The sequence below is a fragment of the Poecilia mexicana genome, unplaced genomic scaffold, assembly GCF_051168715.1.
Source record: "Poecilia mexicana isolate PSO_F unplaced genomic scaffold, ASM5116871v1 scaffold_11, whole genome shotgun sequence".
NCBI lineage: Eukaryota > Metazoa > Chordata > Actinopteri > Cyprinodontiformes > Poeciliidae > Poecilia > Poecilia mexicana.
In genome coordinates, this window is record NW_028263380.1 from 3447782 (window position 1) to 3472172 (window position 24391).

The 24391-nt window shown below is 38.3% G+C and overlaps 1 protein-coding gene across 1 annotated transcript; it reads right to left on the bottom strand.

Annotated features, from left to right (window-relative positions):
* Positions 1 to 8797: 8797 nt before the first annotated feature.
* Positions 8798 to 17528, bottom strand: oprd1a (opioid receptor, delta 1a). The gene is made up of 3 exons (XM_014978649.2): positions 17290 to 17528; positions 10896 to 11251; positions 8798 to 9589 (listed from the first exon to the last, which is right to left on the bottom strand). The coding sequence occupies exons 1-3, from the start codon at positions 17526 to 17528 to the stop codon at positions 9060 to 9062; spliced, it is 1125 nt and encodes a 374-aa protein (XP_014834135.1). The 3' UTR covers positions 8798 to 9059.
* Between the last annotated feature and the right edge of the window lie 6863 nt (positions 17529 to 24391).

The window sequence follows — 24391 nt, forward strand, 5'->3', positions numbered from 1 at the left end:
AAACACCAGATGGACATGAGTTAGATGATGTTTTTAACAGTCAAACCAACAATAAGAATTAATGGATATAATTCCAGTTCAGAGACCGTAAGAATAACAAAAACATAAAACTGAATTTGTTTGTTTCTCACAAAGCCAGCTTCATTCTGTTACCTCTGTGATGAAGCACAGAGTCTTAATGAGAAACTTAATGGAGCCAGAAATAACGAGATCTACATGTTATTGACTCAGAAAGCGTTTCCTTCTCTTTAGTGCGTCTCTTTGATTCCTTCCTCTCACCTCTTAACATTCCCGTTCCTTTTTCAGTGGTTTAATGTGAGTGTGTGTACTGCGTCGGGTGTGTGTACTGGGTCAGGTGTGTGTGCCCCATTCATTAGCCACAATGTTCTGATCATTGGGGTGAATTTCAGGTTCTGCCTCGGTTCACTTGGTTCAGAGAGAATACAACCCATATTCTCAATGCTGGTGAGAGTAGTACGCATAAAATTGAATATATATTTTGGATATAGTTTATTTTTAAAGGATGTTCACTTACAATGAACTGATAGTCTTATAAGAAGTGGTAAGTAGGTGATGAACACAAATGTACGGCGTATTTCAAGTCTTAGTGTGATAAACAAGAACATTTAATTTAATTGGGCATTATTAAATAAATTACAACTGGAAAATATGACAAAGTTTTTTTTTTTTAATAACCCAAATTATGTATTACTTATGTCGTTTTTTGCGTTTTTCTGTTAGTAACAATTAAAAGATGTTTTTAACCCAACGGTGTGTAGCAGAAGTAAAACCCAGGTACCAACAGGATCAAAGCAAAACTCCAGGGATGTTTTTGAAGAGGGAATAACATGATAACATGACGTAAAATATGAAAAACAAGTTGATTTTGCATCAAATCCAACTTGACAACTGCTTTTTGTTTTTACTCAGGTCATCTTTGTCTGACATTAAAACTTTTAAGCATGACAGAAACAAAAAGAATGAATCTGAACAGTGGAGATGCTGCAACACAAGATGCTTTGGAATAGTAATACAGAATATATCAATAATTCATAAGCTGATGCCAAACTTTAGCTCAGAGGCCACTCAGTGTCCAAAGCTCAGGAAACATTTAGCTTGTTGTAATTACCTTTGTGTTGAGAAGAGCATTGTGATTAGCAGGCATGAACGATGCCACAGTTAACGACAAATCCGATTCTGGACCAGGATACAGGAAATCCATTTGCTGGCTTGTGCAGAAGAAGCCAAAAAAGAAAAAAGTAATGAAAATGTGTTGGCATACCAGTTACCCCGGGAGTTGAGCAAACAGTCGTCTAAGAGGTTAAACAAAGAGGGAGATAATTCAGATTCTACTGTTTCTCTCAGTGAAGGTTTTAAAAGTCAGACGTCAAAGTGTGTGTTTGACAAGTCCATCATTTCAGATTATTAATTGGTGATAAAAGCTGTCATCATCATGATAGAAACCAATTTACCAGCTGTTTTTTTTTTCAGTTGATATGTTCCATATTTAGTGGTCATTAAGCTTGTGGCTTAATCCTGAATAGATTATCATCTGTTTTTCTAACTTAAATTGTGTCGTACCTTTAAATTCCTTGAGGATTTTTGCTGACAGCAGCTGGATGTCTCTAATGTAAACTGATCAAAATGACTGGAAAAGTTCAGTCCATTTACTCTGGTTTCCTCTTACTGTTCATGAGCGTGACCACTGTTGGGTTAATTGGTCTTTCAAAAATTTTCCTTCGGTGTGTGTGTGTGTGTGTGTGTGTGTGTGTGTGTGTGTATGTGTGTGCGTTTGTTTGTAATACCTTGTGGGGACGATTTTCCTGACATATACTACGTTGTGGGGACCAATCGCTCCTTGTGGGGACCGGAGCCTGGTCCCCACAAGGGAAAACCCTGTTTTTGGGTCAGGGGTCAGATTTAGGGCTAAGGTATGAATTGAGTTTTGGTTAGGGTTAGGGTTAGGTATGTGATGGTTAGGAAAAGGGTAAAGGTAAGGTTTAGGCTGTAGAAATGAATGGAAGTCAATGGAAAGTCCCCACAAAGATAGCTGTCTTTGTGGGGACAAAGACAGCTTGTGGGGATAGCTGTCTTTTGTCCTGTGTGTTTTTCTTTTGCTCTGGGGTGGACTCTGGACCTGTCCTGGTCGAGTTCCAGCCTCTCGCCCCTTCACAGCTGGAAACAGTCACCAAAATTCGATTTGTTGGATTAAAATGACTATTTAAAGTTCAGACCTTCATCTCTCACAGATCATTTCAGGAATCCCAGTTCCTTCATAAATGCCATGTGACGTGAGTGGGCAGCTGCAGCCCACATTCCTGCGTTTATAACACACATCGAGACCGTTTTCAACGAAACATCGGACACACAAGTCTCCTTTAGAGGGATGAGCCTCAGCAGATTACAGATCTCTTTGTTGAGGAAAAAGCAATCAGGCTAATTATTAAGTGCCTGCTAACAGGGGATATCTCCATAATTGAATTGTGACTCTCTCTCTGGCTTGTACTCTGAAGAGCGTAGGGCCTGAGATGCTGCTGGTGTCCATGGCGACTCCTTGATTCTGCTCTGAATCTGGAGAAGAGATGCACAGCTGGCAGTTTAATTTTCTGATGGCTGTCGATAGCACTCCCAGGGATTCAGGAAAACCTCAAATCATTTTGGGCTTGTTTATCTGAGTGCTTGTGGAAACGCCACAGTGAACTTTTCTGAAGCACTCTTTGGCTTTCAACTCAATCACAGTCATGCAGGATGGATTTTTAAATCCCATCATCTCCAAATTGAAACCATTTACTGAAGCAACCAGGAAACCCAGACAGAGCTGTTCCTTACTAAATATTTAGTCAATTTAGTTTTTGGATATGATGGCAGTATTGTGCAACATTAGGGTCTGGCTTGCTTTGAACAACTATAAATAATTGTCTTAGGCAATTATTAATAAATCTATCATTTAGATTAGTTGAGTTATTCTGAAACACACTGACCTTTGCGTCGCTGTGCCTTCCTCACGCCACACCCTAAAGTTGACTCATGTCAGTTTGTCAATAGTATTGGATGGAATCATCATTACTTTTCTATTTGAATGGAAGCATGTAAATTACTGAAATCCCCAAATAATTGTTGGTCTAGTTTCTATATCTTAGTACACCTGAAGTAAGACAAAACAAACTTAAAAGTAACTTTTGAGCAAGTTTTATAAACTTGTTTTTAGTTTTTAGAAAGTCTGTAATATTGTACTTGTAAGTACTTGTTCCTTTGGCATTTTATTTCACTTATAAATTATAACAAGACATTTTTCGTAGATTGTAGAATTTCATGACATCTTATAACCTGGGAGTTATTGACTTCAAATTCAATAATCCCCATAATTAACTTTTCCTACTTGCTGAAAAGTGACTTATAAGTTAGTTTGGTCTCATTTCAAGTGTACTAAGATATTTGCACTAGACATGAGACCAAAAATACTTGGTAATATTATGAGTTTTTTCAGTGTTATGCCTAGATATTCCATATTCAGGAATTAGTGAGTTTTCTACAAATAATTTGGAGTTGCAGAAAAAAAATCCACAAATAAACCTCAAATAGGCAAAGGTTCACTGTATGCAAGTATCGAATGGAGACCTGAATCTACATGACAACAGATTCTTCTTTAAGAGTGTAAAATCAAGGTCCAGAAAAAAATCACAGCATCAGCCTACCAGTTAAAATCTAAAGTCTGGGAGACACGTTGCATTTACATGTGAAATCATCCACACAAAAAGCTGTTAAAGAATAAATTGTCATTCCATCTTAATTCGAATTAAGCTTTCGAATACTGATCCCTGTAGGCAGGGACTGAGTTTACAGCAACACATAAAACACTCACATAACGCTGGCTACTTGAGTCCAAAGAGAGTTTTATTTGCTCTTCAGTGTCAGTGTTTTAATGATACACCTTAAAAGATGGAAACATTTTAACAGAATAGACGCTAATCTACCAGCAAACAAACTGCAGACATGAGATGAGAATGAGGAAATTGTCCTTAACGGCACATTTTAAGTCGGAATGTGCACAAGGCCAAACACACCATCTGCCACTGGAGGTTCTTTTCCATTAGCTATTGACAAACAACAGGGAATGGGAGAAAATCATCAAGAGTGCAGAGATGCATAGAAACCAAACAATTCCTGCTGACGACTCTACTGCAGAGCCTCAGTCCACTGAATGACAGGCAAGTTAAGAATAACATGTTCATATCATCCATCCAAAAAACATTAGCTTGTAGTCAGCTTATAATTGAACCAGCACAAAAATCTATGACAGAAACAAGCATACACACACACACGCACACACACACACCTATGCACACACGCGCGCAGACTACCACGTCATTATCAGGTGATTCAAAGTAAAGGTTTAAGCTAATTATCTTCTAGAAATGTCCTTCTGAGAAATATGCTAATCTTTTAAAGACTCACAGTTTAGCTAATAGCAAAGTTTCTGTTATCTTCACAAGCTAAAGTTAGCATTTTAGCATCTCAAAGCTGTTTCACTTATTTAATTGTTCATTTGAATCAGCTGCTAACTTCACTATCAGTTTTGTTGACTCTTATATGTTTGGCAGTAACATGTCCCTCTCTGAGTTTCTTTTATGCTTTTTGGATGCATTGGATAGTGCAGATCTTATGCTAGCTAAATTACCTAATGATGCTACTGGAGATGCTATAACTGTGGTGCAGCTGTATAAGTAACCTCTTTGTTTCATCAATTCATAATCTCATCTAAAAACTTAGAAATAGAAAACCATTCATATTTTTATTTGAATGCAGCTTTGGGATATATTTGAAAAGGACTTGAAAAGGCTTTAGGAATACCAATAGTACCTATTATTGAAAGCTATCTTACACACTGATCATTACGGTATTTTGGAATTGGAGAGGAGGCACCAAGTCTTTTTCTTTCCTGGGTAACCTAAGTGGCTTCTGGCAACTACAGGAAAACGGCAGTTAGTTGTGCTGGTACCATTGATTTTTGAAACTATTTTAAAACAGAAACTAAAAGCAGTCCACTCACAATCGGTAAAATAATCATTTGGGTTTTTCTTGAGGTGGCGGAGAAAGAGTCACACAGCTGAATATCAATTCACTAGTTGACTCTGAAAATGACGAAGATGAAAGCACACAGGAAAATCTAAAGACAGGAGATCAAGTTCCAAGAGACAGCTCAAGGCAGAAAGGATTTATGGATTCACCAGCAAATGTATTGCTTTGGACGACCAACTTAAAGTCATTAAGTTTCTATCACTGTTTGATGCTCCTGTGGTACATCCTGCTCTGGACTCTGCATCACTTCAGTCTACTTACAATTTAAGTCCCTCAGATCGTTATGGGGATAGAAAAAAAAACAAAAAAAACAGCTGAATGACAAAAGAATGTCATACTGGTTTTCTTCAAATAGCACCTTCCAGAAAACAGAGAAGCATTGTTTTCTAAATCTAGCTGAAGTGGTTCTGATACTAAAGACATAAGACATAATTTTTTCTTTTTTTTTTATTATTTAACTTTATTTTTCAGGACAGAAATCCACTGGGATTATTCATCTTTTTCTCCAGGACGTCCTGGTCAGGATAAAACCAGATGAAAACAAGCCATTACAACTACAACATAACACCAACACCAACAATGTCATCAAGCTAAGTTATTTACAGCAACAAAGTATCAAGCAATAAAACAAAAATGGCAATTAACAACATATAAATTTTAAAAAATACAGCACTGAAGCTTTACTTAAACAAGATATGAGTGAAATCTGACTGTCAGATTTTGTCTAAAACTAGAAGAAAAATAGGAGCTGCACATTTTTCCATCTTGATGAGTCAAAATAGGACAAACTCATCCTTCCTGACACAGAGGAACCGCCTTAAACCACATCCATCTACAAGTCGAGTTAGTACAGCACATTTCAGAACCAGGCAGGTCAAAGTGCTTTACACCATAAAATATAACACAGAAAACAATTATGAAACAAACAGTGAGCATTACATTTTGTCAAATCCCATCATCAAGAAAATATACATCAAATATACTGATCAGTGTTCCAGTTATTATTAACCAAAGGCAAAGAGATGGACTGTGTGTTTTGGAGCTCAGCAAACTTGGAGTAAATAAATGTTGGGAAGTTTCCTAAACTTACTTTATATTTGAAAATACATCAGAACTTCATTCTATGAACACAGAGTGAGGAAATGAGGTAAGTGGGTCGATACACCTACTTAGGTGGCAAGATAAGAAACAGTGGTGTGTCAGCTTTCAGTAGGCGGGTCAATCACAAAGATCGATAAAATCAATATCAAGTCGTGTCTGTATTGGATTGATACGAGTGTCTTAGTTTCAGATTCCCTCTTGAATTTTTTATTTATTTTTGTGCTGTGGTTTCTTAACTCTATCTCAAAAAAGATTTGTTTGATTTGCTCTCTAATTATCTTTTTTTTTCCATTTTATATATTTTTTGGTTTTCCCTTGTTTCTGTTTATCATGTTAATGTGTCATTAAAATATAAAACTTAACCAAATTCTCTCCTATGTCTGAGCAAAACATATGAGAAACTTCTGGTACCTAAATTGTGAAAGGTTTGATGCATTATCAAACGTAAATCAAAAAATATTACTATCAGGATCGGTATTGGCCCTGTATTTACCTGGTACTGAATTGATTCTACAATATTTAGTACAACACACCTCTGGTTTTCAGATATGCCCATTCTTTCTGTGTCCTTTAACAGAAGGAGCTGCAGTTACTGGCTAAAAGAACAGTGTGAGTTTAATTACCTCTGGCCAACTGGATAGAGAGAATGGCAAGAAGAGTCAGAGATGAAGGAAAGGTTTCTATTAGCTGTGGTTCCATTACAAATGTGAGAAAAACTTTTTAAATTTTCCGCTAATGTCGAAGAAATACAATTCCACAATTGCATTGTTTCCATTAAATAAGAACCAATGTAAATCCCATGTAAATAAGTCATTAATAAAACATGTCTTATTCGTTATTTGTGCCAGTAGCAACATCAAGTTGTTGATCATGTGACTCGTGTTTCCATTGCACTTTTGATACAGCCAGAAAAACCACCTCATCCTAGCACCAACTCTTTTTATGGAAAAACAATGGGGTTTTTCCAAATTGGTACGTTTCCATTAAGCAAATTAATTTTCAAAATGTCAAATTGCACAATTATATGGTTAATAGAAATGCAGCTACTGGAAGTGACCAGGCTGAGATTTATGTATTAGAAAGACAGCTTAGGTTGGGAAGCCAGAGAGGCTATGATGGTTAGGAGAGGACAGATAAGGACATATGATTTAGAATTTGGAGCTAAGCTACAGCAGAACAGGAAGGTTACAGAGAAAACAAGGCTCATGAATGTAGTGAATAACATCATTGAGGACAGAGTGAAATGAATGCAAATGATTCAGTCCATTGATCCCTTCAGGAAGCATCCAAAAGAAGAAGAAAGTGCATCATGTTTGGCACCGTTAGCCTAAAAAAACATCTGCTGGAAACTGAATATCTGTATCCATGATGTAGAGAACATTACATTCTTTGTTGAAGGTATTTGAATTTGTAAAAGTTATGCGCTTTGAGAGACATTCACACACCCGACAAAGGCAGCAATGGTCATAGAATGAACAGCTATACACGCTACAGCACACGATACGGTAACACCAGGAAACAAATCACATGCTGTACATTTACATCTCATGTTGTTTACAGAGCATGTATTATTTATTGTCTCCATCTTGGAGCCAGAGAGAAAGTCTAACACAGTTTCTTAGGCCGTTTTTACACATGAAGTCTTTTCACTTGGATTCTCGTATTTTTCTGCGTGAAATAAACGGACAGCAGCAGAATCTAAATATTCAGAGGGAAGAAAGCAGAACCAATCACAAAGCACCTCAGCGTTTCTCTTAAAGTAACTTAAGATTAAATTGTTTTAATGCAAAAGTTTACATAATCTACAATGTGGTAATGGCTCCACCTTTTCTTAAGTTAATTACAGACCCTACAATTAACTCTATTAAAAATAATTTTACTGATGGTGAAAAGTGAAAGTAGTGTTAACACTTTTGTTCAGATGTGTTTATTGTCTCCCAAACACCTCACTCTGTTGTCATAATTTAAACTCTGAACTTGTAGGAAAACCCACGTTTGAGCTGGGCTTGATTTCTTTTACAAAAAGTTGTGTAAAGCATGTCCGCTCAGCTGAAGTCATCATCCATCACCTCTGTCTCTGTTTCCAGGACTGCTGGCTCTGGTCTGATTCCTGTTGGTTGAGGAAGCTTAATTTGCCAGAGTGAGTCATTGCTTCAGAGAGCACCACGCAACTTTTCACAAGTGTCCAACAGGGCGAGACAGACGCCAGAGTTTCTTTTTCTAATTATTGTCGTGGAGTAAACTTGAACAGAATATCACTGGCAGTCTCTGAAGTATTAGTCTGCAGGAATTAAGCCGCCGTCGTGGTTGAGGCAGCCAGTGGTGGTCTCCAATGGACAGCTGAGTACCAACAAATTTTGATCCCAATGTGGGTCTACAGACATCCAGACACAGAAGTTCTGTGATAGGTATCCTTCCATCTAATTCGAAATTGATTGTACTTCTAAATATTTAGCAAGAAACACTTTAAAATCCTCTAATCACTCGTTCTAGTGCAGCGCAGTTCTTTGTGGCCTCCTTTTGATCAAATCTGTTCAAGCAGAGGACTCTTCCACCGAGCCGTCGCTGGTTTGGTGTGTCATATATTCCTAGCTTTGTTAACGTAAAAAACTCTTCAACTCTTCTACCGTCTCACTCTGAGCTAAAAACTAAGAACATTCTGTTTCATGATCTTGCCGTAGGATGATGGGCTTTGGACAATCTGTCAAAGTCAGACACTGTTTTTGATAACGAGCTCAGAGATTCCTGCTTATTTTACCCCAGTACTTTACCCTCACTGGGCATCAAAACTCTGTGGTGGAGATCAGTGTGTCCTGTGACTGTGGATCTTGATGGATTGTGCTCATGTTGGAGTTAAGTGGGACCCTCTCCTCAGCTAGTCATGCAGGCTTCCTTCCTGCCTCGGTCTGAGCACAGACAGACACCGGCTCCCGGGTTGTGTTGCGGGCGCTAGTCACACTGGTCTGCTCCATGCGGGTCCGACAGGGCAGGCAGAAATCCCTGAAGCAACGCTTGAAATTTTCATCCAAAAAGGCGTAGAGGACAGGATTGAGACTGCTGTTGGTGTAGCCCAAGGCGATGGACAAGTGCCAGCTGGCTATGACAAAAGGATTCCTGGTGTCGATCTCCACCATCGTCCTCACGATGATAAAGATCTGGATGGGGGTCCAGCAGATGATGAAGGCCGCCACCACCACCAGGACCATGCGGGTGATTCGCCGCATGTTGCGGTCTTTCTCCTTGGAGCCAGAGAGCAGACGGACACTCCTCAGACGCAGGATCATCAGGCCGTAGCAAACAGTGATGACCATCACAGGGACCACAAAGGCGAAGATGAAAACACAGATCTTAGTCACGGTGTCCCAGTACCAGTCAGGGTCAGGAAATTTCAACATGCATGTAATGTTACCTGAAAGAGAACAGGGAAAAAAACTATTTGATGGACTTAAAGCTTAGCTAAAGGATTACAAGCATTATCATCTCCATTAGGCTCGATACAACTTTTTCACTTCCGATACGATGCTGAGATTTGAGTATTGGCTGATACCGATATTGACCTGATACCGTATCAGTATGAATCATACATACTGTTTTTTCTTATTTTGTAGTGTAGAATGTTAGAAAAGGCTTGGTCAAGTGATATTGCTCTTAAAAACTATTAACAGCAATAGGGATGAGAACGACTGAGCCATTTATTATTAACCAGTGGGTCTGCCATACAAACACTGCCATAAAGGAATGCTGAAGAAGAGGATTCCTATAAAATAAACTTAAATCACATATTTTAAATGCAGGCTGATATAATTCGACTGTTTATCTTTTTTTGGCTGATCCCAAACTGATATTAGTATCGGATCAGGACACCACTGTGTAATACTGCTGCAGGTTATTTTCATAATGCCAACTGAGAACAATAATTGTCTCAAATCATTTCATATGACAGTTGTGTTTCCAATTTTATGTTATCAACCTCAGTCCAATTAGATCCATTGCAGTCAGAATCAGCTACAACAGTTCGTTTCACACTGCACTGTGTCAAACAAACTAAACCCCTAAAAAACTGTTCCTCTATTCACCTGTGGTGGCACTGCACCAAGAACTACTGAAAACATCTGAAGAAGAAGATAAGAGCACGACTTACTTCTTCATGAATAAATAAACTAAAATGGAGTGGGGTCAGATTTTGGTAGCTTGAGGCTTACATACATTAACAACTTATTGTATGTAAGCCATTGCTTACATAGCAAGTAGTGGTAGATGTTGACGTTTGTTTTGATTGTATTTACCCAGAATGCTGTGAGCTATAGTCCACTTCCTGCTTTTACAGCGGTCTCTGGTCTACTAGGCATTCACATATGCATTTGAACCGAACCAGAGTTTGATTCTTCCAAAGCGAGACCTAAACTTCGAGGTGGACCAGAGTTCGCCTTTTTAGTTTGCATCAGAGTTTGATTGTGCAGTCACACCTCCCCAAACGTTTGTTTGCCTAGAACTGGACATTCTAGGCAAATAAACTGAAACTTGACTAACGTGGACTGAACAGAGCTGGTGTGGAAGCAGCCCTAAATATATTTATTAGTACCACTATTCACATCAGCTTAAGTAACTCCAGTGCAACTATCAGAAAATAAATGACCATTAAAAATAATAATAACTAATGCTTCAAGAAACCTAAAATGTCATAAACCTCATAGTGAAAGAGACCGTTTCCTTACCAGCCTCTGTCACTCTGGTCACAGCCATAACCATAATCGGCACCCCAATCGCGGACGACAGGACCCATATCAAGACGTTGATCATCTTAGCCTTGACCGGTGTCCGAAAGCCCAACGCCTTGACGGGATGGCACACAGCGATGTAGCGGTCCACACTCATCATAGTGAGGGTGAAGATACTGGTGAACATGTTGTAGTAGTCAATGGCGATGATGAGCTTGCACAGAGCCTGTCCAAAGGGCCAGGTGTTCATGAGGTACTTTGCGCTCTGGAAAGGCAGCGTGCTGGTGGCCAGGGCATCGGCCAGGGCCAGGTTAAAGATGTAGATGTTTGTGGCTGTCTTCATCTTGGTGTATCTGGTAGGAATAAAAATGCATACAAGACAAGTAGAAGAGTTAAAAATCAAGTAGCAATATTTGGAGTAGTTGGTTATGGAGTGTAGGATAAACACTGAGGGACAGTTTGGGAGGATCAATCACTGTACAGCATCTTTTGATGTGTTTAAAATTATAAATATATTTATCCTCTGTGCTCACCTCTTTTATTTGTCAAACAATTTACAAGTAATCAGAAATGGAGAGCTTTTTTAGGTGCAAAATATTGGATTTTGAGCTTTAAAAACATGTTTAGACAAACACACTGCAATCTGGACGAAGGGACAGGAGGAATAGTCAAATCAAATTTAAGAAAGGTCACACCGATTCTCTGGGTTTTCTCAAGTTTTCATACTGAAATTTCAGTAACATGTGGAATGACACTTTATGAATTATGCGATAATATCAACTTACTAGAAATAATACAAATTCAGCACTGTCTATCCAGAAGCTTACCTGTTTGAAAGTATTCATTTAGCACCTGAAGTTAAGCTTGTTCCGCCTGGGAAAAGGAAAAGGGAAAAGACCTTTTGTCTTGTCCTCATAAAAGTCCCTTTGCTGTTGTTAGGTAATCTCATTTCCTTACTGTGGATGCCCACTGAATTGACTTCAAACGGAGGCCACTTAATTCTGAACTTCATGAGCAATCGACTTAATTTTCTTCTAACAAGTGTGGTATCAGGAATGTGGAGGACAGAACACCTCCAAGGAGTTTTGTGCTGCAGACTTAACCTGCATTTAGAGCAGACCATCCCCAGAGATGTCAGTGTGAGCCTTTCCACAAGCAATCAGACCAAGGGCTCTCAACAGCACCACCGCCCAAAGCCCAATCCACACTGACGTGAGGATCCATGCAGATCTGCTATAAATAGTGCTTTTACGCATTTTAGTGTTTTGAAACGGGCATCTGAGCGAAGGCCAGAATCCAAAATTCATGAGGCTTCGCTTATTTACATGCAGTCTGGGGAAAACGACTTACAAATGGATGTTTTTTTTATTTTATTTTTTTATAAAAAAAAGCTTCTGATTTGAATTAGCTCAGATTAAAATGTCCCTCACATCTAATGGTTTATTATTCTGGATCTTTTCCATTCTGTGTGTTTTTCTGAGCGAACCACTCCAGACGTCTCAGGCCATTGTGTTGCCTATAAAAATATTCATATTTCTTATCTCAGTAGCTTCAGGTCGGATTTTATTGGAGTCGTACATTCTCAGAGGTGATTTAACAGACTGCTTGTTGCATAAATACCAGATCTCTTATCTGCAGCGGTTACATAACCTCACTGATGAGTTAGGCAAATAAGACATTTATGTATAATGAAGGTCAAGTGCTTAATGGGATAGTTTAGAAATTTTGCACCAAGGTTCAGTTAGAAGCTTTTAAGCAGAAAATATATTCCCAGCTGGTTGATAATTGGTGTTTTTAACATCTTAGAAGGACAAAGTTACTGAAGCACCAATTAATCTGGGAGTAAAGTCACACCTGACTGCATGAGAAAAGCAGTGGCATTTAGTAATTATGGTGGAGCTAACCAGCTAATTGCTATTCATTCAAACACTTACAACACATGTCCACAAATACAGCATTACGCACCAGACCAAGGTAAAAACTCTCAAAGGTGCTAACAAATACTTCATACCTGCAATTCTCACCAGGTTGTATAAAAATGGCAGCCAAATTGGATCCGGGGTTTGTTTTTGTTTGTTGAAGTGGGAACATAAAAAAAAAATCTTACCGACAAATACAAATAAAAGTAAAAATGATGTGGAAAAATAACACCTGCCTGAATCTAAGCTGAGAGCTCAGAAGCCAACAGCAGCCGTTGTATTTTTAGTTCCCCTTTTTACTTTGACAACCTCATTTTACTTAGTTCATCTGTCTATGCCTATTTAATGTTGGGTTCCGTTTTACAGGATAAACCTGACAACTTCCAACTTTCCTCTGCAGAAAAAAAAATCTAACTCTTGTGCAAAGCCAGTCCATGAAAAGTTTCTTGGGGAAGAAAGAGTTGCTGTGCTTTGCAAAGACAGGAACCTTGAGCACTTCGTGACTTTGTCCTTTTCTAGTGTCTCGCTTTAAACTGTCATTATGGACAAAATAATAATCCAATATCTCAAACCAGCAGTCAGTCAGTTAACTGCACATCTCTGCATTCTTTTCATGCTCTGTTTTTATTTTCTGTAAGGCTCTTTGTGTTGCTTTCATTGTGTAAAGTAGAACTAAAGGCTAATGGATTAATACACTGACATGTCCTCTCATGTGATTTTCACATGAAATTCATTGGATTTGTTTTTTCCTGTAAAATAATTCTGTGACCTGCAGTGGCTCTTAGAGAGGAGAGCTTTCACTGCACGGACAGAACGGCTGGACGACTGGGATCCTGTCGGGTAGAAAGACCCGGTGGAGAGGAAAACCACTTCAATGTGACTGGAATGAAGTTTTTCCTTTCTTTGTTTATACTGAAGAAAATTCAGGCACAAGGTTTCATTTGAACTATTTCAGCCTTTACTTTATAACAAACCTTCACTCTTCTCTTCTGTATCAGCTAATTATTAAATATTCCTTGTCATGACTCATATCTTTTCAGGCATCATTAATATACATTTTCATGACAGTACTTTTGCACTGTGTAGCAGATTGATTGATGATAATTATAATGTGGCAGCATGCATTGCACCAGTCTTCATAAATTTACATAAAACGTCTTTTTTTGTCCAGTAAAAGAGTCAAACTGTTAACAGTTTTAGATTTTAACAGTTTTGAGGATTTAATCAGTATTCCAGAACAGTTGTCATATAAATATTGTGTAGACTGGCCAGTTATTACAGATTAAAATATTAAAAAGTTTTAGATTTTTCTTGGTTTAATTTTTTCCTAATAGCACTTAGTTTTCTAAAGGGCTTCAAAAAATGAATAAAAAAGTTCAATTTGAGTAATTGTGGTTTATCATCAAGTCTTTCTGACTCGAAAATTAAGTTTCTTTTATTTCTACTTTGAACAGCCCATCAAAAAAGGATTATTTTCAAGGCTTTTCATTTGTTTTATTTATTTGTTGATTTTATTTTGGCGGTGTGAGGGGCTTTGAATTTGAAAGTAATATTAATTTTCTACTTTTTTTGGAATGTTTTTATAATCTAGAAAACCTAATGAAAAAGCACAATTGCTCCAATTTAGTAAATATTCATTTGTTTATTTAATGTTCCTTTAGAAAAAAACAAGCAAATAAAAAAAACTATTTTATTCTATAATTATAGTTTCATCTCTTTCCTATAATGTTTCCCAAGTAATTTTGGCAAAAGAAAAACAAACAAACAAAAAATAATCACCACCTCTTTATGGCCCAAAAAATACATTTTACAAAAAATGACAGGCCATTTTTTTCGGAAGGTGATCATTTTGTTTTGTTGCAGATAATTTCCAAGGCCACAAGAGAAAAAAATTGGTCAGACTTAGGAAATGGTTCTGCATAAAAAAATCTCCCTCACATTTTAGGGCTTTTGTACTCAGGAACTCATTTTATTTTGACTAGAATGATCAAAATCAAACAGTAATAATTACTGTATTTGACCTGTTTACTCTGCCTGACAAATCAGATCTCAGAAGGAATTTGTTCATAATTTATAGGCAAGGAGATAAATAGGTATGAAAACTATCATGTCTGAGATTAAGGATCCATCAGTCCTGACCAGGATCAGGTTGTTTTCTATAAAATAAACTTCATTAGCATGTTTTGACATGGTGCCTGAAGCCTCTAACCTACATAATTTATTACCATCATGTCCCTCCATTGGTCCTCCTGTTGTGTTTTTTTTTCACACACAATTTTCACTCAGACCTCAGAAAAATGGAAAATAATTTTATACATTTGAATTTTCAGAAATGCTCTCCCGTTTTTTTGTTTTGGTTTTGTTTCTTTTCCTTCCACATTTCCTCTTCTGATCTTGGCTTCTGTTTCTTTTCCAATAAAATGCCACCAGCAGCTGATGTGACAGTTTGTTTCTGCTGCCAGGTCCTGCTGCTTCCCCTCCTGTTTGGCCGTCCGCTGAGACCGCGGTGTTAGAAAATAAATCTGCCCGCTCTTCTGATGCGCTGGCAGGATCAGCCAATCAGAGCAGGCTGACCAACAGGAGTTAATGAAGCCTGTTTCTAAACAGCATCTTCAGAGAGTCACGTTTTATGATCTTTTCATAAGAGAGTGTATTGCAGTGTATTATCAATGTTTCAATAAATTCCAATTAATGACCTTAAGTAAACAAAACTGTGTCAGTATTATTGGAAACTTTATGTTTACAATTTCAACTGTTTAACGGGAGCATAAATAAATATTGGTACATTCAAAGATATGATTAAATGTAGTTACTTCGTTCGGTTTATTAATATAAATCCCACTTTTTTCAGTATGTGGCATCCTGAAGAAAATTTGTTCTAATGTTTTTCAAGAACAGTATTTGTGTCTGTGCTGCTATGATTGCTTTCTATACAGAAGGAATTGTTTTTCAGCTAAATCTTTTTTTATTTTTATCATTATGATACAGCAAATATCACGGTACATCTCTTTGTGCTCATGGCCCACCCTGGGTGGTGGTAAGAATATGTGAATGTATATGAAATCACTTGTTCATGATGAAGAGAGTTCATCCAGAAACAATAGAATCCAATGCATGCACACAAATACTCATCATGATGTAATAAAGCACGATTAAATTCATGAACATTTCTTTTCACTTCCTGCTCAAACCCAATCCAACCAACAGGCTGCTGAGGTCAGAGTGGCAGGTTCTGCTGAGCAACTTCTAATACTAAAGCATTTTTCTCACATTGAAAGGGTTTTATTTTTAGCTTCTTTTTTTTTATTTTATTGTAAGATAAATATTTTTTTTACTTTCATCTTGACATTAGGTAAATAAATCAATTATTTAATAGTCTGGAATTTTCTGTTTCCCTGGGTTGTGACTGTAATGGGACACAAACACCTTCTGCCACTGATCAGTAGGACTCGTGTTCATCCTGCCTACAGACGCAGTGAGCAGAGGAAGGTCATAGCACGCTGTTAAGGAAATGCAGCAAAGAGATGATTGTTGGGGGTCACCACGTTACCATAACAACCAGCAGACACTGTCTAAATGCCAACTGGGCGTGAGAAAAAAATGATACAAAAAAAATAAATGGCATTTCTGTTCCACCTTATGCAAAAAATGTAATCATGAGGAAGTTATGAAACTCTACTGAGAGTTTGACCAGCACTGTCCACTGTGGTCAGATGAGATGAAGAGATTTTCAGTCACAAACACTCTGGTTACGTTCAGCATAAATCAGAGGACCATATCTTGTAAATCTCCTCATGCTGTTATGTTTGTTACTGCAAATTAATGACTGGATCTGCAGAGTTTCCTTAGATGGAAACGCTTTAATCAACTTTGAATAATTCAATCAGTTGTAAAGTATGTCTGATTTAATTAAAATGATTATTTTCATTAAGTGCCTTGAGATGACATTTGGAGCTATTTAAGTAAACTGAACTGAATTGAACATTATGCTGTGGGTCAAAGTCCTCTCCAAAGAGTCCTGAGGATGCAATTACCTTATACTGGAAATAAAACTATGGTGAACTCTTCGAGTTACATGAAAATGAGCCATAATTGGGTATTTTAACAAGCTGATTTAATACATATGGCTACTTTAACACAAGGTTCATCAGACTCAAAATGAACATTCTTTCATCATCATTAAAGACCTTATTCCTGCAGAAAAGATGAGAGAGACTGGAGAGATCTGTCTGAGGGCTCCGGCCACAGCAGAGCAGTTTAATGAGACACTAGAGGTTTTCAACGACTACTGGGATTTTGTCTAATTAATAAATTGGAAAAGCTGGATCTTTTCTGACTTAAAATAAAAAGTCCCCCATTTTTAAGTGAGTAATTTTCATCTCACTTAAAGTCACTTTTTAGTTTATAAAATCCAAATTTTATTGTACATGCACACACAAGCGCGAGCGCGCGCACTCACCGCTCATACTTACCTGACCACTCCGTACATGACGAGCACGTTGCCCAGCAGTCCCACGACGCAAATGACCGAGTAGAGCGCCGTGATGGACACGGCGATGACCATCCCCCCGGCGCCCCTCACCGGGCTCCCGGGCTCCGTGGCGTTCAGCTCGGCCAGCTCCTCCGGGAAGGTGACGTTAAAGGGGATGACGGAGTACAGGTCGGACAGGGAGAGCTGCGCTGCGGCTCCGGGGACCGTGTAGGGCTCCATGTCCGCCTCACCGAGTCAAACTGGCTCACTGCTAACTGTCGGGATCTAACGTCACAAATGATTGAATCAAAGAACAGAAAAGAAGCAGAAATTAAAAGATAGTTTTTTCCCTTCCTCTCCCTCTAAAATCCAGGAGGAACAGAAAGATGTGTCCTCGAGGCAGCGGTGTGTTTGTGCGCGCGCTGCGCTCCTCCTTTATGGTCCGCCCTTCAGCGCGTGCAGTCAGCAGCTTCTGGTGAAGTTTGGGACAAAGATGAGGAGATATGGATTCTATTTGTTCTCCAGACATTGTTCCCTACTACATCATTCATTCATTCATCCATCCATCATCCATCCATCCAGCCATACATACATGGATGAAACCTAAAAATGCGTGGATTTTTAGGTTTCATATGTAAGCCTTTCTACCATAAACATGTAATATTTGTTTTAAATATATTTATTTACTTATTAATAATTTATTTATTTATTTTCATTTTAAACTTTAAATAAACTCATCGCTCAGTTGGAGCGTGTCCAGTCCAGGCGTCTGCAACCTGCAAGTGGCTCTTTGGACCTTCAGCAGTGGCTCTGTCTAAAAATGATTTCAAAAGAATCAACTAATGTTTCAAATATAAATTTATTAAGAAATGCTTTTATCACTGGCACTAAAGTAATATTACTTTAGTTATATTTTTGTGTCATTAAGCTGGAAATCATTTACTTTGTTTTTTTTTTCATTTTCATTTTCCACAAATGTAAACATCCCACACAGAGGGAAGCATATTTGTTTTTCTTTTCTGCAAATGTTTCATGTTTTTTCTTTATTTTAAACCTCAAAACAGCAATAAAATGAAGCTCCTTAGAAATGTCAAATTTTCTGAAGTTTGTCAACTTCAAAAATTTGAAATTTGTCTCTTTTGTTTTTTAAAGCTCTTGTACCATTTGCAGCTGTAAACACGTCTTATTTAGCTGGGCTAGCTGCCATGTGGCTCCTGGGGTTTGTACAAGCAGCTGAACTCTGATCTGGCCTTAATGTCTGTGAAACAACAAAGCAAAGACAAACCTTAGCTACGTCCTCAATGTTCAGGGTAACATCTATCATCATATGAGGGTATAACTTCACCTCGAACTGCTCTGCCTGGTGCCAGCAGGCTGGAGCAGCTCTGTTATGCTAATTCTGAATTATTCTTTTTGTGGACTTCGGTTCACAAATTCTTTGGTTGAGTTGTTGATGTTTGGACAATTATTCCCTATGCAGCTGGAAGGAGTTTTCTTACTTTCAGACAGTTGCTATGATGTGTAACCATGGCAACAAGGTGTAGTTTACAACTGGGAGCAGCTGATTAGCATCTCATAAGCTCTAATAACACCTGAACTTTGAGCCCAAATTCCAGAGGAGTTGAAGAAGAGGCTCCATGGATGCAGAGAAGAAAAAGAAGGAGGAAGTTTAAACCATCATTGGACAGTCTTCTGTCAGAGGCCTCTTCAAATTCACTGCAAGACTGACTGCTACTGGAGTTCCTTTTCTGCCCACAGCATCACCATCCACAAAGAGGTACTCTACTGACGGCAAGATCTAATTTCCCTTTGGGACAGATAAAGTTCTTTTTTATCACAGTTGAACTCAATTGAAAACAAACAATTTATTATTGGAAGCAAGAAGGATTCCACTGGGGCAGCAACATCTGAACTCTTTGTTCTTGTGTTTGCAGCCTGTGGAACAGTCAAAGTCAGACAAAGCACTGTGCACAAAGCAGTGAGCATGTTTGTTGTTTCTACTTGGAAGCTGTGGGCAGGATAAAACACAGAGCAGGATCAATAACTCTCCTGTGGACTAATTAAAAGGTGTGTGTGATGCTGCAGAGAAGGAAGCCACACTCGGTCTCAGAGCCTCTTGCTGTACAATCAAGTGACCAACACTTTGCACTTCTTATGAACCTTTAGAAACTCTTTGGTTTAAATGGTAGTTGGCAACAAGAAGGATCGAGATATTTCTCCAATTCAGATATAAAGTATTTACTACACAAGGCCCACGGTGTGACGACAAGTTTCTTTGCTGATAAAGCCGCTTTAGTTTACATAAAACGTCAGGACACTTTGGTGAACAAAAGCAGCTCCATCAACACAAATAGCAAATCACATAACAGCAGCTCAACGCATTTATGTCTGTAGGTGTGGTGAAGAAGACATGCAGAAGTTGAAACTAACCATCACAACGTGGAAGAAAGAGGATTTGATAATGTGGTGAATAGTCTGAGTATTTCAGAAGCTTTTGGGTTTCTGGGGTTTCCTCTCCACCATGGGGAGATTCTGAACTGTGAATGCAGAACGACACACAGAAGAGTTCAGAACCGCAAACTGATGCTCACCTGAGCTCACCAAACATCACAGAGTAACAGATTGGAAAAATGTTGTCTGGTCTGTTGAGTCTCATTTTCATCAGAGTGTGGCGTAAACAACATTAAAGTGTGGATCCGTCCTGCTGTTAATCTACGGCTGTTTTCACACCTGATGGTCTGGTAGAATCAGTTTGATTGTTCTGTTTTCAGCTGCTGTGGTTCTCATTTCCTCTGCACTGTCAATCAAACCAAACCCTTTGAAAGCCTCTTCCCCTCCTCGCCTGTGGCAGCGCTGCACCCAGAACCACTGAAGGAAACAACATAAAAACCTTTGAAGAAGACAATGAGAACTTCCTTCTTTACAAAAATGTAAACAAAAGTGAAGTTGCATCAGATTTGACCAGTTTCTATTTTGTCTTTGGTTGAAGACCACAAGCCATTTCTCCCACTCACTCCTTTGTTTTGGTTGTGTTTACCCAGAATGCCCTGCGCTATAACGCACTTCCTGTTTTTGGAGCTGCTCCTCAGAACCACACCAAGGTAGACATATTCTGTCTAGTCTGTGTAATAACTCACATTTCTGCAGCCGATCTCAGGAGTTCGTGAAGACAAATCGACCGAACAGCAGCTGCAGTTTGCTCATCCAGAAACTCAGGGTTATTGATTGGGTAAGACTTCCAGTTTTTTATCAGCTGCCACCAGTTGGTTCTAAGGCCTCGCCACGGCAAACAGGTTCTCTTTTACTAGCTCTGAAATAAAAACATGTGGTCTCAAGTGCTTCAGAATTTCCATTAAGGCACCACTGCAGCTCCAGGAAGTCTTTGTAATTACTGTCCTGTTCAGCCATTCCTTTTCCCACAGCAGCAGAATCACAGGCTTATTAGGAATATGTAAAGAGACACAGTATGCGGCGCGTCTCTGAGTCTCCCGCTCCTAACCTCTGCCATCGGTGTGTAATTGACCCGGCTGTCACTTTACTAAGCTTCTTCGTATTTTAATGAGTCCTGCTCGCAGTTGGATTTTTTTTTTCCTTTTCTCTCTCTCACTTGAATTGTTACCCAGGATGAGCATCGGTTCATTATTACTTCTGGATGAAAGTCATCTTAGAAACACAGAGGGATGATGTTGTGCATTTCCATCTCTGGACTCATCTCTCTTATTTTGGAAGGTGATTTCTTCATGCTGAGCAGACGTTCAGACAGATAATTATTATAGTTTTCACTCCAAACCTGTGGTGCTGGGTTGAAACAGTTAGCAGGAACATAACACTGGGTTACAAAAAAATATTTTTTGGAAGTTGTCTAGTTTTTTTCAATTGAATTGGGATTATTTAGCACTACTAAATCCAAAAATTATATATTTTTTCTCAATCAGGTCAGGTTTTTATTCTAATTTGATTTAGAGAAATTTGATCTTCTGACTACATTTGGTGACATTTTTGTGACATCAACAGTTAATTTCCATTAGTATTTATCATCCAAAAAGAGATTTTAGGAGAAAAAAAACATGTTTTCTAACAGAGTGTATTAATTCAATGTTACAAACCTGGATTTCTGTAAATTGAATAATAAACACTGATAAGGGTAAAAACATGTCGAATATCACATCTTCACTGTGTAACATTCTCTGTCTCTTCTCTGTCCTGGTGGAATCTCTCCTCCTGCTCATCACTCATTGGTCAGATCCAATGAGTGATCTTTGAAAATATGGTCAAAAAGGTACTATTTGGTGAAATGTTTCTTTAACAAGGAGCTCCTGGACCACCACCATTTTGTAACCAATTAGATCCTTGAACAGCTCTCACTAAATATTTGACCTCTCTCTGTTGGCAGAATGACGAGTTGGTTTCAGAATCAGCTTGTTCAAATGTCCAACAATTTTTGAGTCCTCAAGTCATTCAAATCTGACCCCTAGCATAATGCTAGGTTGCGTTCACAGAGTCCACACAACTCAGATTATGCACTGTAAAATTTTCACTCTGGAACTCTGTTAAAAAATAAAATGGTTAGGGTCATATGATCCACAGGTTCCCCATGTGGAGAAGAGGCACAAACAATTACAAATGCTGATGTTCTAGAAAAAGACGTTCTCATCTTTTGACTTTCCCATTGTTCTGTTTGTCCAATTAGTGCAACCAAAGAAAGCTCTAAATGCAGCCAGGAAGAAGCAATTCCACATTCCTGCTCCTTATAAGTTGATTTTCCAAACACAACCTAGTCTGGCTGTGACCAAAAATAAAAATGACAAAAATAAAGTCACAATGGCACAGAAACTCAATAGGAGTTAATTGGATCAAAGTCCTTAAACATTCCACTCACTGTTTTTTGGGGGGTTTTCTTTGACAAGTTCTGACTCAGCAAGAGCCAAATCTGATCATAGTCTGCATGATGAAAAACGGCGCTCTAAAACAGAGCCGAGATCCCTGACCAAGCCTCAGTGTTTGGTGCTAATGAGGATATATTGCTCTCACCTCCTTCCAACTGTTTAATCACAGCATGAAGAGAGCTGGATGTCACTTCATATAAATAAGTGAGGCATGGAGCTGGAAAGGCAGAGAACAGCAGAGACTGCTGGAAGTGAATATCACACCTAGTTTTACATGAGGATGTGTCATATTATCCTGCCTGTAACTTAGTAATCCAACTTAAACTTTTTATGTTTTATTTATATTTGTTTTGCAATTTTGATCTCGCAGTTTCTGTGTGGCGAATTCTGGGTTTCACAAAGCAACAAATCAATATTTGTCCCACAGGCACTGAGAATATGAAACTAACTGGGTTTTATACTAACAAAGGAGGAAAAACAGACTTTAACATCTTGACTACAGGGGAGTTCACTTTCAGCTCCTAAATGAAAACTGCAAATCATAAAGTGCCTGAAAATCAAATTTTAAGTTACCTGATAATATCAAAATGTATGTATTTATTCATTTATGTATTTTAAAGCCCTGTTGTGTGGAGCAGCAGTTACAGATTAATAGACTGTAAATTAAACCACCACAAACACATTTTTGTGGTTACAAGGTGATTACTTTTCTTTTCTAAATATGTTTTCAACTAAACAGTGTTTGCGCTGCACTGCAAACACATTTCTGATACGGCATAAAAACCTTGCTACTCTTGAAAGGAAAAAAAGACCAGGCAGCCCTTTGTCAACACATCTAATAACTGCTAGAGCCACAGAGCAAAGCTTGAGGGATAAAATCCCAAATGAAGGAGTAAATGAAATATGGAGCTCATGAGCAGCAGCAGCACATCATCATCTGTCAAACGTAGCTCTACCTCTGCAGTGGTTCGGTTCTGCCTGTCGGAATTTTTCTATTATCGATGATTTATTTATTTATTTATTTATTTATTTATTTATTTATTTGTGCGGTGCAATAAAACAGCATTTTATGTGCTCCTGTTCTGATCCCAGCGTCAAATTAAACATGATGACTTTTCATCATTCAGCTGATGCCGATCCCGTTGCCGGGACAACAGAAGGAGTGGAATATTAGCAGGTGGTGAGTTCATGTGAGCTGCTGTGCAACCTCAGAGGAGCTAACTGAGTCAAGTCATATCGAGTTGTGTGACTTGATTTGTATTGCACCAGGGCAGAAAAACTCTTTTAATAAACATCAACCTCCTGGCATGAGAACCCCATGGAACCACTCAGTGACCCCAGCCAGGGTCAGATAAATGAAGTATCTCACATACACTATTCTTTCATATAAACTATAATATACTTTTACACCCACATGACACTCTGTGCTTCTTTGTCTATGTTCTGCTAATATCGTAAAAACACAATTTCGCAATTGCAGTGTTTCCGTTAAATAAGAAGTGAAATTAAAATCACACATGAATAAGCTTGTCCATGCGCTAAGTGATGGATTCAACATGTTGGAATGAACTGTGACATTCTGGTGGAGCAAACCAAAACAAACCATCTTCCTCCTACCACTTCCTGTAAATGTCTTCGTTGTTGTTCCGGCTGTTGATCATGTGACTTGTGTGATGTGAAAAAGTATTTCCATTAAAATTTTGGAAAATAAACCAATTCCGATACAACTGAAAAAAAATCTCATCCCTGTCGTATCGAATAATATGACTTTTTTCAAAATTAGTGTTTGTGTTTTTCCATTAAGCAACTTTCAATTTGTGCAATTTTATGGCTCATACAAACGTAACCACTGTTACAAACCCACCTCTCTTTTGATGGTATTGGAAGAAAACTGATTCAAGTCTGCCTCCGGGGTAGCAGTGATGACCTGATAATGATTCTATCTAATCCTATTATGTTTATATTAACAATAGAATTGGGCAAATTGAAATTATGAAGATAAATTTGCTTAATGGAATGCCAGTTTTGCCCTTTTCAAATTAAAGTTGTTGCGTTAGCACGAGGTGCTATTTCAGTCGAATGGAAAGTGATGCATTTTGCATCACTTTTGAAATACTTTTTTGTATCAGGTGATGGTGTGATGCTACTACTAGTGGAAAAGATGAAAAAGACAACAGGAAGTGGTAGGAGGATGATGGTTTGTTTTTCTTTTTTTCC

Coding starts and splice junctions, on each gene's coding strand:
- oprd1a (XM_014978649.2), bottom strand. CDS start 17,528: ATGGAGCCCTACACGGTCCCCGGAGCCGCAGCGCAGCTCTCCCTGTCC. Junction 11,252..17,289: donor GTCATGTACGGAGTGGTCAG/GTAAGTATGAGC, acceptor TATTCCTACCAG/ATACACCAAGATGAAGACAG. Junction 9,590..10,895: donor GACCAGAGTGACAGAGGCTG/GTAAGGAAACGG, acceptor GTTCTCTTTCAG/GTAACATTACATGCATGTTG.